Raw genomic sequence first — 12051 nt, 5'->3', positions numbered from 1 at the left:
TTCGCAGAAACAATCGAAACGGAACGACATCGGTCGAACCGGGCAAAAAGTTGCTCTTTCAGGTTAGAAAAACCCGATCACAGTGCTGCCAAATTGCGAAGCTAATACCAAAGTAATTTGATGCGCATGCGCAATGTGAGACTCTCTGTTTCTTAAGTATTCCTATGCAATTTTTATGCAAATATATTACAAATGAATAAATGTTTCAGGCCTAATATGTACTTATTGACGTATAAATTTGTATAGAGATAATCGTAAAACACCAATTACTATAATCTGCTTATTATCGTCATGGTAAAGTATATGTATTTAGTAGAAGATAGAGAACCGACGCGCGAAACAATCTTTATTACTAAGTTACTTTCGTAAAGTATTGATATTATTGGTAGTCACAATCTATGAAGAGTATTATTTTTTAAATAAGATGCGATAAAGTGAAAACCATAACTTTAGAAGAAATACAGTAGCATCGAAACTTTTTCTCTGTAAAACACCTTTTTATAACACAACGCATAAAATTATGCTATAAGAATAGAAGTAATGAAATAAACTTACAGCTTTCAGTGTCTTCAGTTCGCTGATATCCGCCGAGGATTGAACAGGCTATAAAACAGGAAACATAACGTTAAAACACAAACATAGATAAAAAAAACAATTACTAAATTAATTCATAAGTAATTTTAATGAATTTATCTCTGGTGTAATATGCACGACGGGCTTCTAACAATTGATACAAGGGAAGATTTATGTAACTAATAAAAAACAATATCTCTATACTAGAACTCGATGCTTCACATAACGCCTTATTGTACATAACAAGTAATCTATATTTAACGCAATCCATACTCCATTTCCGTTCAAGAAAATATATCTACTTATGACGAAAATACATGACATAAACAACTTGGTTGATGAGAGGTTTAATAAAAATTAAAAAAAGAAAGAGAATATTTACCTCATTCGTTTTCCAAAGGTTTGGAGAGTCCTTAAAGGCGTTATTATCCACGACGGTCGTTCTGTCACTTCCGAAATTGAGGAGGGAGGTGAAATTATTGTTGTTGCCATTGGTCTGTGTATCATCTTCATTAGTCTTGTTGTTAAGGAGCTCGTAATTCAGCGATTTAGATTCACGACAATTGGTCACAAAAGAACGCGCAAAGTTACTTTTGAAGTGGTTCGACGACACTTCACTTCCAAGTGCGAATCTCACTTTCGGTGTATTGGAATCCATGATTCCGGATTTTAACAAATCTCGCGATCGTTAACAATAAAAAAAAATCAACCTGCTCTCCCTGAAATCGAGGTTATTCCCTTTCGAGATATAACCTGGATGCAAAATGACTACAAGAAAAGACGGTCTCGTAGCGCATCACCGCGAATATCGACGAACACCATTAACCGTTGATTATAATTAATAATTCTAGACTCCTAATTATCTTGCCGGTTTTCACTTGTTTTCCGCGGCCACGTCGTTTTATATATAAACATCAATAATTTGTTACTTTGTTACGCGAAAATTGAAAATTATATTGACAGGAATACTAAATGTGAATTCATTGATTAATTCAAGATTATTGTATGCAAGGAAGGATATATGGTTATAGAGAAACTTGTAACACCTCACACTACCGATGCACACAGAACGCCTGTGCATGTCAAACTGACAACGAAACCATTCGGTTGAACGGATTCAAGTCCTAACCTCACCCCTCTATTCCAAACATTGGAAGCATCTGTAGGGATTCACGTGTTGCACATGCGCTGACCCAAAAACTGTACACCATTCGATTCATCGTATAAATTATCCTTCTACCTAAATTTCATACGGAAATTTTATAAACAAAATCTCTTCGATAGAATTAAATACAAGTTGTAAATATGAATAACAGCATTATTATGATTTTTATAATGATTAAGATTCATTCGTAAATTCGTTTATAGTAAATTCTATTTATGAAATATGTTGAAATCTCTTTTGAATTATTTTATGAATAGCTAGAAATTCATGCAAATTTTTTAAAAAATGAAATATAATATAATATTTATTATATCAATTGTTTCAGTTAATACAAATACGTTAGCCCCAGGTAGCACTAAGACTGATCTTTGTTATAATATTTATTATATCAATTGTTTTAGTTAATACAAATATCTTAGCGCCAGGTAGCGCTAAGACACTAATCTTCATTAAGACTCCCCTCTCTACATTAAATATTTTTTATGATTATTAATTAATTTAATTGCAAAAAAATATTAATATTTTTTTATTTCTGTATAGGGATACTAATCATTAAAATATTGTATTTAAAATATATATACTGTACTTATTTATTAATTTCCATTAAATACTTTTGTAAATAGATGAATATTTATTAAAATTAACTTAAATAACTCTCGTTTTGAATATTAATTTCTTTTACTTGAAGTAATATTGACTATCGTAATTATTAAGTAAATGTAATATCAGGTAATATTCTAATATACATAGATTCTAAATTGTTGATGCCAAATTCATATCTTAATAGGTTGTCCAACTAATCGTACCTAACATAACCTCCAATGATGAGCTGAAGTCTTTTACGTGACAGAGTTGTAATTTTGTGTTGTAATATAACTTGAACTGATAAATATTTAACGAAATGCCACGTTTACCATTGCATCCCTCATCGGGGATTGGTGTTGTGAATGCTTTCTATCCTAGATCGATACGATTTGTTCGTTATGGATGTGCTAACAGACCTTTTTATCACATTGTTGTTATGCCTGTAAGTGTTCACAAATGATTTTTAATTAAAACTACAACCACACTACTTTTTAATAAAAAAAAAACATTATTTTATGTCCGTTTATTCACCTATATAAACATATAACTTTTCAATATTTAATTTTAATTTTTCTATTTGTCAGTCGCATTTTTTTGCTATAATTGAATTTTATTATGATTTCTTTTTTAATACATATAAGTTACCAAGTAAATAACATAGTTATTTACATTGTATATAACGTTGTTTCTAATACAATAAATTACACAGACTTGGTTGTTTACATTTCTATAAATAAAATTCTTACAATGAAACTTCTTGATAATCTCACTAATATAAATCTATAAGTACGGTGTGAACTAATTTCATTTCAGACTAAAAGTGGACAACATAAACCACCGATAGAACAACTAGGTACCTATGACCCTATGCCAAACAAATACAATGAAAAATTAATTGCTTTAAATTTTGAACGGATACAATATTGGTTGGGACAAAATGTAACAGTATCAAAACCAGTAGCAATATTGTTAGGACTTTGTGGTTTCTTTCCAATACATCCAAAAACATATATGAGAGCATGGAGAAATCGAAGAAAAGCTGCAGAAGAAATTGAAAGAAATAAAAGTGGAGAATCAGAATCGCAAACAGAAACAGTGGCTACGGGCTAATATATTTTAGTTACTTTATTTATATTATATATTTAGTATGTAAACAATGTATGCACTTGAATAAAATTGTTATTAAAAATAAAATGTTAAATTGGTTTAATAATACATTTATAAGAGCTTAATAAAGGATAAAGTATCCAATAATGTATGAACAGTACAAATAAATATACTTATTAGATTTCTGTCTTAAAACATGTTTAATATGATAATTAGTTGTATGTAATAATCAAACATAGAAGATGTAAGATATGTTTTACATGTTTTAAATTCAAATATTATGAACATAAACATAAAAAAAAATTTCCCCAGGTGAGGCTCGAACTCACAACCCCGGCATTGCTCACAAATTTACTGTCATATAAGTACCGTGCGCTAACCGATTGCGCCACTGGGGAGTTGTACTTTGCAATTTCTTATTTACATATATAAAGACATTAATCAAAAATATTAATCAAAATAGACAATAATTGTTAAACACATCTTAATACGAGTATTAAAAAGATGTTATGTCACGAAAAAGGACAATTTCACTAATTCCATACTTCTTAACATAACCTGTATATGAAAATATGAAAATGTTAAAATTATAATGCACCAAATATATTTGAAATAAATATTTATTGATTCTTTATTATCATACATTATCCGACGATAGTTTATTCAGTAACGTTTATAATAGTTTAAGTTTAAAAAAATATTACTCCATATCATCATTAATTTCCGACTGATTACTATCTTCATACATGTCAATAACAGAACATAGATCATCCCATAAGTCAATGACATTTTCTTTTGTAAGGTTTGGTTTGCAAAAATTTTGCAGCAAAGATTGATTTTCTTGTGCAAACTTTGCAGTAAGAGGAAAGTGCTGATTACATATATTATCAGTTTTTTTAGGATTTATGACAAAATGATGCTCCATTTTCCAATACCGCTCCGAAAACAATACTGACCATTGAAGTATTAAATACACATGCTTTACGTTTTCAGTTGAATGTATATATACTAAAACTCCACCATTTTCTTCTTTACACTGTTTACAACTTACATACTTCCCATCATTCAACTTATCAAGTATCCTTTTTCTTACCATGTTTTCCTCACTGTATTGTGAAATTGCTAGAAGAACAAATCTTTAATGTTTAAGTACTACTTTCTCGTGTTACAGATAAAATTATATAACTTGTAAATTACCAGATGTAAGAAGTGAAAAATTTTTCATTCTAGTCATATTTTGTACCCAAGATTCAATCTCCAACATATAACATTTATCAATATTTATAAAATGACATGTTATATCACAAATTTCAAATTCTTTTTCATCCTAAAATAAAGCGGAAAAATAATACATCAAAACAATGTATTTTATTATAGAGGTAGTGTTATTTTGTGTTATATACCTCCAATTGTACTGTTAACTCTACATATAAATTTAAAGCTTTCGTTTTTAAACAAGTTGTATATTTATAGACATTATCATGCAACCATTTCTTATCTGTATCTTTAAATGTTATACCAGAGACTCCGCAAGAAACATTACATAGTATATGTGTATATTGTCCTTGTAATTTTTCTTTTGTGTTATTACCAGATTCTGCAGTCCTTGGCAAACTGATTTAGAAATAATAAAAATTAATATCAAGGATATAATAGATTTGATATAGAAGGATAAATTTAAGGATAAATATAATACAACTTTAACATAACAACTTCTTGCTGATTTTCCTGTTCTTTTAATTTTTCAACTAAGTTATTTGCTTTTGCAACAAGCTCATTTTTTAATTTATTTAACTCAATCAATTCAGGATCTTCCATCATCCTAAAATAGAATTAGATTTAAATTATTAATTAACTGAATATTTGAATTTGTATAATAAATAGATAATTTTATTTGATATATTTTTAAAATAATGTGCATTTAAAACAATTAAATGCAATATTCTCTAATACAATTACATACTTATAATTTATCAAATTCATGTACTTTATTTTCAACTATTAAAATTACTTAGATGTAAAATTTAATAAATGCATTAAAAGTATGCTAGAATATAATTTACCATTACCAAATGATATCTTGCAGATTGTAAATAGTATCAATCTAATATCTTTGTATTCAAGTTATTACAATATTATAAATTAAATATTACGAATGAAAATATATAAATATAGGAGGTATTCGTAAGCGCACATAACTTAATTTGTGACATAAACTTAACCTTAATTTATACGAACATCTGTTGTTTATGTCAACACGGGAATAATGTACATAAAGGTAGTATAATTTTATTCTTATTATAAATTTACGTGATAACTATTTGTTTATTTAGTATGTAACAAGAAGAATATTAAAAATCTTTCTACTGTCTGTAACGAACAATAAAATTCATTGTTTGTTAAGGAACAATTTCAACAAAGGAAAGATATAAATTAACGAGAAAGTTCTCATGTTTTGCGTGCAAGGGTTGAGAAAATTATAAAATATTGAGAAAATGGATGACGAAACATTAAACAGGTGAGTTTAAGCTTCACTTTGTTCATGCTTCAATACAAAGGTTAACTTGTATTATTTGCATATGTATTTCATCAGAGATAATAAGACGCTTTCAAGATCATAAAATAATGACAATAATGTAAAACCTGACATAATCGGTTTGTTGAGAATTAATAAAATTATTATATTTCAGAATACTTGCTATAGTCTGTTTGTTGAACTAATTTAGGATATAATATAGAATTTTTTATTTTGATTTTTAGACTCGCAGTTGAGGCATTATTAGAAGAAGCTAAGATTGGGGCAAAAAGAGCAGAAATAATGGGACCCAGTGGATGGATAAAACCAAAGGAATCTATTAATAAAAGATTTCTTCATTCAACATTACGTAATGTTGTTCTTTCAAACAAATATCAATTAAAAAGAAGAAGTGAGAAAAAATTGCATATATCTGACAGTACATTAAAGTAATTTTTATTTTTTGCTCTTAGTATAAGTATTAGTTCTTTGCAACATTCTTTACTGCCCTATTAATTTAGGATTAAATCATTCAGTATCATGAAAATCTATGTCATTTAGTACCTATTAAGTAATTGTAAGTTTCATTTTAAGCTGAATAAGTGTAATATAAAAGGCATTCACTTAAATATAATGAAAAAAAATTAGTCACCAACGATAGTTAAAGTGATGGAATAAATTGATACAGATTTAAAGATGCTGAAAATTGTAACTAATACAAAATTTGATAAATACAAGTAATTGAAAGAGAATTTTAAGCATGAAAGTATTACATAATATAGCAAAATGTGATGTAATGTAATGTACAATGTAAAGTAGTAATAAGGACTGAATAAATAAATTACAATATATATCTTGCATTAACTTTATAAAAATATACAGCATAGATTAATAAGATAGAATAAATGTTAAGAAAGAAGAATGAAATAAAAAACAATGCTAGAAAATGTAATTACTTATTTCAGAAAACTATAAAGTTTTAACTACTGATTAATTAATCAATTTAACTGTCTCGTTTAAAAATGTTTAGAAATGGTAAGTTAGTGGGCAAAAGTTATTTTTATGAAAATTATCTTAATTTTCACGTGTTATATGTATCGTATTGCATAAGAAGTATTGATTCTAATTGAATGCAACATGAAGTAAATGATCGACTAATTAGGACCAATTTATTTTAGAAATAGAGAATTATTTTATATTTTACAAAAATATAACATATTTTAAAACAAATTATAGTCCAAGCAAGATATAAGTTCATCCGGTAAAAATATTTTATTTATTTATGAATTTGACTTTACTTTTCAGAAACTGCTTAAAACAGATAAAATAATCGTTTTATTACATTAAAAAGTGATATAATTGTGATAACAGAGCATCAATTATACCTCAATTGTATTATTGATCATAGTTGTCCATAAAATCGGAAACCACGTGATTTTCTCTGCTATCATTTCCGTTATAATAGAGAACATGGGCCTTTTACTTGTTTCAAGCGTAAGGAGTAGTCGATAGTTTGTTCGTCCGGTCTTGTTACTATACTGATATTAAATATAAAATATTATTTGTTTGTTAAACCATGGCGACCAGTCTTCGAGGACTTTGTAGATTAAATATTTCTCTGGCAAATAATGCATTTTTCAAGTATAATTTTATAAATGGTACGTTATATTCTTAACCTAAACCTGTACTACGTGGACTTAAATTAGAATAACGAGTTCAAAAATGACCATAACGCAAATAATATGAGAGAAGAATGGTTTCAAATATTAATATTAATATTGATTCTAAAATAAATAAAAGATTTCCGGTTGATTTTTAATAGTACTTTTTTTTTGTTTGTAGTTGGTGTTCGGTGTTTATATACGGAACGAGACTTAGGCGTATCATCGTATGAGAATACGAGATACATATTTCGCAATCAGTTTATGACGATAGAAAATACATTTCGTGAAAAAATGCAGGAAATATGTCAGGATCAGAATGGAGTGATATATACAGAAGATTTAAAAGCAATGATACATTTGGCACAAGCTAATGAAAGTGATATGCAACTGTTAAATAATATGTTAGAGAAGTATATTCAGAAACAAGAAGAAAAGAAGTTTGGTATATACATATTTGGACCAGTTGTAATGAGAATGTATTATCATTTGAATCAACCACAATATGCCTTAGAGGCATTTGATAATGATGCATTGAAAGAAAGCTTTGGTTACCGCACATCTTTCCGTATTTTAATGTGTTTGTTATATAAAAATAATATGTTCAAAGAAATGAGAGAGGTATACCAGGAAGTTTTGGATAAGAATGGTGTAGAGTACATTGGGAGCTCTAATGTCTTAATGTATGCAGGATGTCTGAAGGAGGTACTTTTTAATTAGTAATTCTATATTATATTAATTAATATTTTAGGTTTTTAATTAATCACATTTTGTTATTTAGAATACTCCAGAGTCACTAGAATACGCATTAAATTATTGGAAAGAGCAGTATGATAGAATGAGACCTTCTATAAGAAGTTGTTCATTGTTATCATGTTTAGCGATTAAAAATAATAAGCCTGAAGTAGCTCTGGACATATTAAGTACAATACCACTAGAGGGAATTATGAGTGTTAGAGGTCTTAAAATGTTGGCATATGTGTATTTGGGACGATATATACAAATAATTCCTATCTTGAAACATGGATTAGAACAAGATAATGCTCATCTTAAACCTCAATATTTTTTTGCTGATGTGGTATGTAAAATTAAAGTTTATTGCTGTAAAGTTAATTCAATATCGGTATTTATGTGCATTGTTTAATTTGTCCTGTTAATTATTAGTTTTGATTAAATCAGGCCTTACGTAATAATTATAGTATGGGTTTCTCTACATTCTTCCTTATATTGCTTTATATTCGCTTTACAGATATGTGAACTAGAAGAAAAATTGAAGACAGAAAATGTACAAGAAAGCAAGCAACTATTTAATTTAATAGAACAAGCAAGAAAGCAAGATCTTATTCAAACCAATGTAAGTTACAGCAATTTTGTAGAAATTTATAATTATACTTTGTAATTAATGTATAATTTTTATTTTTTTAAGTATACTGTGGAAGAATTTATACTAAGGCCAATGATATATACAAACCGATACAGAGCATCCTCAGAAAACATGGATGACAAAAGGAGGTTGAGAAATCGTCAGCAATACCAATCACAACAGAAAAATGAATTAAAAAGTTATTTGTAATGCATTTTCTTAATTTCTCCATCAAAAATTAATTACGTATGATTTTATCAATTTAGTTGATGAAGAATCTTTTCTATCAATGGATTCTGCAGTCAAATTGTATCCTTGATTGCTAAGTAATATATTTTATCCGTATTTTGTAGGTGTAGTTACTATATAGAATGTAATTCTATGGAGTAAATAAAATAAATTCAGAAAAATGTAAAAGACTGAAATACGTGTTGTTTCTTCCTTATGCATGTGTTTATGGAATTGCTAGCAAACTTTTTTGTAGGTCACAATAAAGTATATCTTGCTCTTAAAATTGCATTTTATGATGTTTATGATGCTGATGTTCTACGTGATAATACGTTTACATAAGATGAATTTATAGACACATACGTAGTTTCCATGATCTACTATTCTATTTGTCTTACTAGAATCTGCGATAATCGAAAAATTATTTTTAATGATTCAAGGTGCATTTCTCTCGAAAAATCATTAGAATAATCGATAATTAAAGCGTTCTATATAAGATACATCGGTGCGATCAATCGATATAAACGATCGAATTTGATTTAGCTTTCGGAAATTTCGATATCGTTCCGATATTGATCGAACGAAAGTATTCTTTTCATGAAATTCTGCCGAATAGGTCTGATCGTCGATAACGTGCACTTTGGAAATGATCAGAAAACATTCGGGAAAAGAATAAGCAAAACTTTTGTTTACGGTAATATATATGATTCTATCGGTACGTGTGAACATGTCAATTGATGCGGTCATGTTGAAAATCATGATATTTGGAGGTACGAGTGTCAGACGAACGGTAGGTGGGACATGTTAGGCGAGAATTAGTAGCGCTCGTGATGGTAACCGTACGAAACGAAGGAAGAAAAGGACGATGCATCATACTAGCTCCGTTGCGGTACGGGGTTTGGGGAGTCGAATGACGTCATGTTGCTAAAGCGACGCGGCAACGCTAAGCGTCTGCGTGGGTCGACGGGTGTCTGGGCCAGGATCAATAGCGTGCCAGCAACCAGGTAGTAGGTGTGAGTGTATGTAGGTTTCTGAACGGTGGCAGTCCAGGAGACGAACCTTTCGAGGTAGGACACTTCACGAGTCGAGTACAGTTCCAGTGTCGTACCAGAAAGCGCCATGCCAGTATCACTGCATCACGGAGCCCTCATTGCCTAGGATTATCAGCTTCTCCAGGTAACTACGACTTTTCTCTTTTCTCATATCGTATCGCTTCGTTTAGACTCTAAATTAATACGGGGTAATGACAATTTGCAAACGCATCCAGAGTGTTGTGTGCAGCAACGATTCGGGGCCACCACCCACGGCCAAACATTCTAAACGTCTCCCTCAAATGCATTTCAACCGATTATCCTCGTTAATCACCATGTACTACCGTATTAATTTATGTTACGATTGGCTGTGGCTGGACCAATGTGAACGTTGAAATTTCTGCTTGATCAACCTTTTTCGTGAAAGGGAACGAGTCGAAGCCAGAACAAACGAAATTGATAGAAAAATCGGCGAACCAGAGTTCAATCTGGTCTGATGGTCAATCGAGGTCGTAGTATAGGTCAATAGAAAGATTGACAAGGAAGACAGGGGAATATAGACAGGCTTAGATAGAATAGCGAAACGAGATGGAGCTCGTGGTGGGGATTGTGCGTAACACAGATATGGATCCCTCGACTTCTGTATGAATGTTGGTTGTCTAGTCGCTAGGAAAAACATAGGCTTGCTTTGTTATCGCGAACTAATGACTAACTCGTTACCGTACACCCTCTCTCGGTGGCATCACTGGGGATGCCTCGTTACACGTTTCATCCCTGGCTATTACGTGCAACTTGAAAAGACGCGTAACCGAGAAACAAGAAAAAGAAGGAATAGGAGATCAACTACTTTCTATATGAGATATTTCCCGTATGAAATGGCACAACATTTTTTTCACCACTCTTTTACACGACGGTTTTGTAAAGCTCGTAAAGTGAGATGAAATGTGTCAAGCGGAACAAGTCGAGTGTATTTTACTTGATTAAAATTAACGCCAGATGGAGGTGTTTAGCAACGGAGGGAAAGCAATTACTTAAAAACACGTCCATGTATCCAGGATTTGTTTGATAAAGAAATTTATTCACACTCTTGCTTAAGCGCTCTCGAGAAGCAGCAATACAAACACGATCCGCGCATACGTGTACACACATACACACACGTATATATGTATGTACATATATATATATATATATATATATATATATATACACAAACGCTTACGTATATGTATATGTATATATACACAACTCACGTATACTATATACACATCCGATGCTGACCTAATTCGTATGGAGTACCGTTCGCAGCAATCATTTGCCTTTCGTGTATCCTGTTGTCGCTTTCAACTTTCAGCTTCTCGCGCGATTTGCGTAATTAAATGGAACGCGCGATGCATCGCATTATTCAATCGACCCGTTCCATTTACTCTTTTTCCAAGAACAAGAGAGCTCGACGATATATAATAAATTACATGGAATTCACGAATTCGTCCAATTTCCAAGATAACGTTAATTACAAGCCGGATAATTCATAGTTTCGTCGATTCTCTTAATGAAAATCCATTTTTTCCTGCTCGGTCAAACTCACCTTTGTCACTTTCTCTCATCCGACGTTTACTGCAAAGACTAATTACTAATTAACCGATTTTCAGTTAATAAAATCACCTGCTTTCCCTCTCACCTTATTTACCGCCGAAGCTAATTATTAATTAAGCGATTTTCATGGAATGCAGTTTCAAAGCGGTTTCGATGATCGAGAAGGAGGTTCTTCATTTCATGAGAAATCTATAGGCATGTTCGTTTTCTTTTTTTTTTTTTTTTTTTTT

At 30.4% G+C, this 12051-nt stretch overlaps 6 protein-coding genes and 1 non-coding gene across 14 annotated transcripts in view; 4 read left to right on the top strand and 3 right to left on the bottom strand.

The window, feature by feature from the left end:
- Nucleotides 1–1701, bottom strand: part of LOC100749455 — a 32300-nt gene extending 30599 nt beyond the window's left edge. Inside the window, exons 1-2 of the mRNA XM_003492986.4 lie at nt 956–1701; nt 556–603 (exon numbers count right to left, since the gene is read on the bottom strand). Coding sequence (XP_003493034.1) covers nt 556–603; nt 956–1231 — 324 coding nt within the window. The 5' untranslated portion in view covers nt 1232–1701. The remainder of the gene's footprint in view (nt 1–555; nt 604–955) is intronic.
- Nucleotides 1702–2316: 615 nt separating this feature from the next.
- Nucleotides 2317–3517, top strand: LOC100749332 (probable 28S ribosomal protein S16, mitochondrial). 2 transcript variants are annotated; one of them, XM_024370748.2, is made up of 3 exons: nt 2317–2457; nt 2526–2765; nt 3137–3517. In XM_024370748.2, the coding sequence occupies exons 2-3, from the start codon at nt 2640–2642 to the stop codon at nt 3431–3433; spliced, it is 423 nt and encodes a 140-aa protein (XP_024226516.1). In that variant the 5' UTR covers nt 2317–2457; nt 2526–2639; the 3' UTR covers nt 3434–3517. The 2 variants fall into 2 exon arrangements, with proteins under 2 accessions (XP_024226516.1, XP_003493033.1); XM_003492985.4 differs by having other exon boundaries at nt 2333–2467.
- A 217-nt stretch (nt 3518–3734) lies between these two features.
- Nucleotides 3735–3828, bottom strand: TRNAI-UAU. Its single transcript has 2 exons — nt 3791–3828; nt 3735–3770 (listed from the first exon to the last, which is right to left on the bottom strand). It is a non-coding gene; the product is annotated as a tRNA-Ile (tRNA).
- Nucleotides 3829–4032: 204 nt separating this feature from the next.
- LOC100742683 lies at nt 4033–6264 on the bottom strand. 2 transcript variants are annotated; one of them, XM_012390960.3, is made up of 5 exons: nt 5500–5638; nt 5130–5252; nt 4834–5044; nt 4628–4757; nt 4033–4552 (listed from the first exon to the last, which is right to left on the bottom strand). In XM_012390960.3, exons 2-5 carry the CDS (start codon nt 5249–5251, stop codon nt 4131–4133), a joined length of 885 nt encoding a protein of 294 aa, XP_012246383.1. In that variant the 5' UTR covers nt 5252; nt 5500–5638; the 3' UTR covers nt 4033–4130. The 2 variants fall into 2 exon arrangements, with proteins under 2 accessions (XP_012246383.1, XP_003493063.2); XM_003493015.4 differs by lacking the exon at nt 5500–5638 and adding an exon at nt 6130–6264 and having other exon boundaries at nt 4081–4552.
- On the top strand, nt 5852–6796 carry LOC100749216 (protein POLR1D). Its single transcript, XM_003492984.3, has 2 exons — nt 5852–5948; nt 6191–6796. Exons 1-2 carry the CDS (start codon nt 5926–5928, stop codon nt 6396–6398), a joined length of 231 nt encoding a protein of 76 aa, XP_003493032.1. The 5' UTR covers nt 5852–5925; the 3' UTR covers nt 6399–6796.
- A 574-nt stretch (nt 6797–7370) lies between these two features.
- Nucleotides 7371–9388, top strand: LOC100749098 (pentatricopeptide repeat-containing protein 2, mitochondrial). Its single transcript, XM_033323362.1, has 5 exons — nt 7371–7603; nt 7788–8311; nt 8388–8684; nt 8856–8960; nt 9033–9388. Exons 1-5 carry the CDS (start codon nt 7522–7524, stop codon nt 9177–9179), a joined length of 1155 nt encoding a protein of 384 aa, XP_033179253.1. The 5' UTR covers nt 7371–7521; the 3' UTR covers nt 9180–9388.
- A 785-nt stretch (nt 9389–10173) lies between these two features.
- Nucleotides 10174–12051, top strand: part of LOC100748900 (glutamate-gated chloride channel) — a 36736-nt gene continuing 34858 nt past the window's right edge. For 3 of the 6 annotated variants that reach the window (XM_033323358.1, XM_033323357.1, XM_033323356.1), the window contains exon 1: nt 10177–10373. The gene's annotated coding sequence lies outside the window, so the exon portion shown is untranslated. Of the gene's footprint in view, nt 10374–12051 lie in introns of all 6 variants that reach the window. The other 3 variants (XM_033323354.1, XM_012391006.3, XM_012391004.3) reach the window with 2 other exon arrangements.

This window comes from Bombus impatiens, unplaced genomic scaffold (assembly GCF_000188095.3).
Source record: "Bombus impatiens unplaced genomic scaffold, BIMP_2.2 scf_0914, whole genome shotgun sequence".
In the NCBI taxonomy this organism is placed as follows: Eukaryota; Metazoa; Arthropoda; class Insecta; order Hymenoptera; family Apidae; genus Bombus; species Bombus impatiens.
Note: the sequence above shows the minus strand (reverse complement) of the source record. Positions and strands in the feature narration are given on the sequence as shown.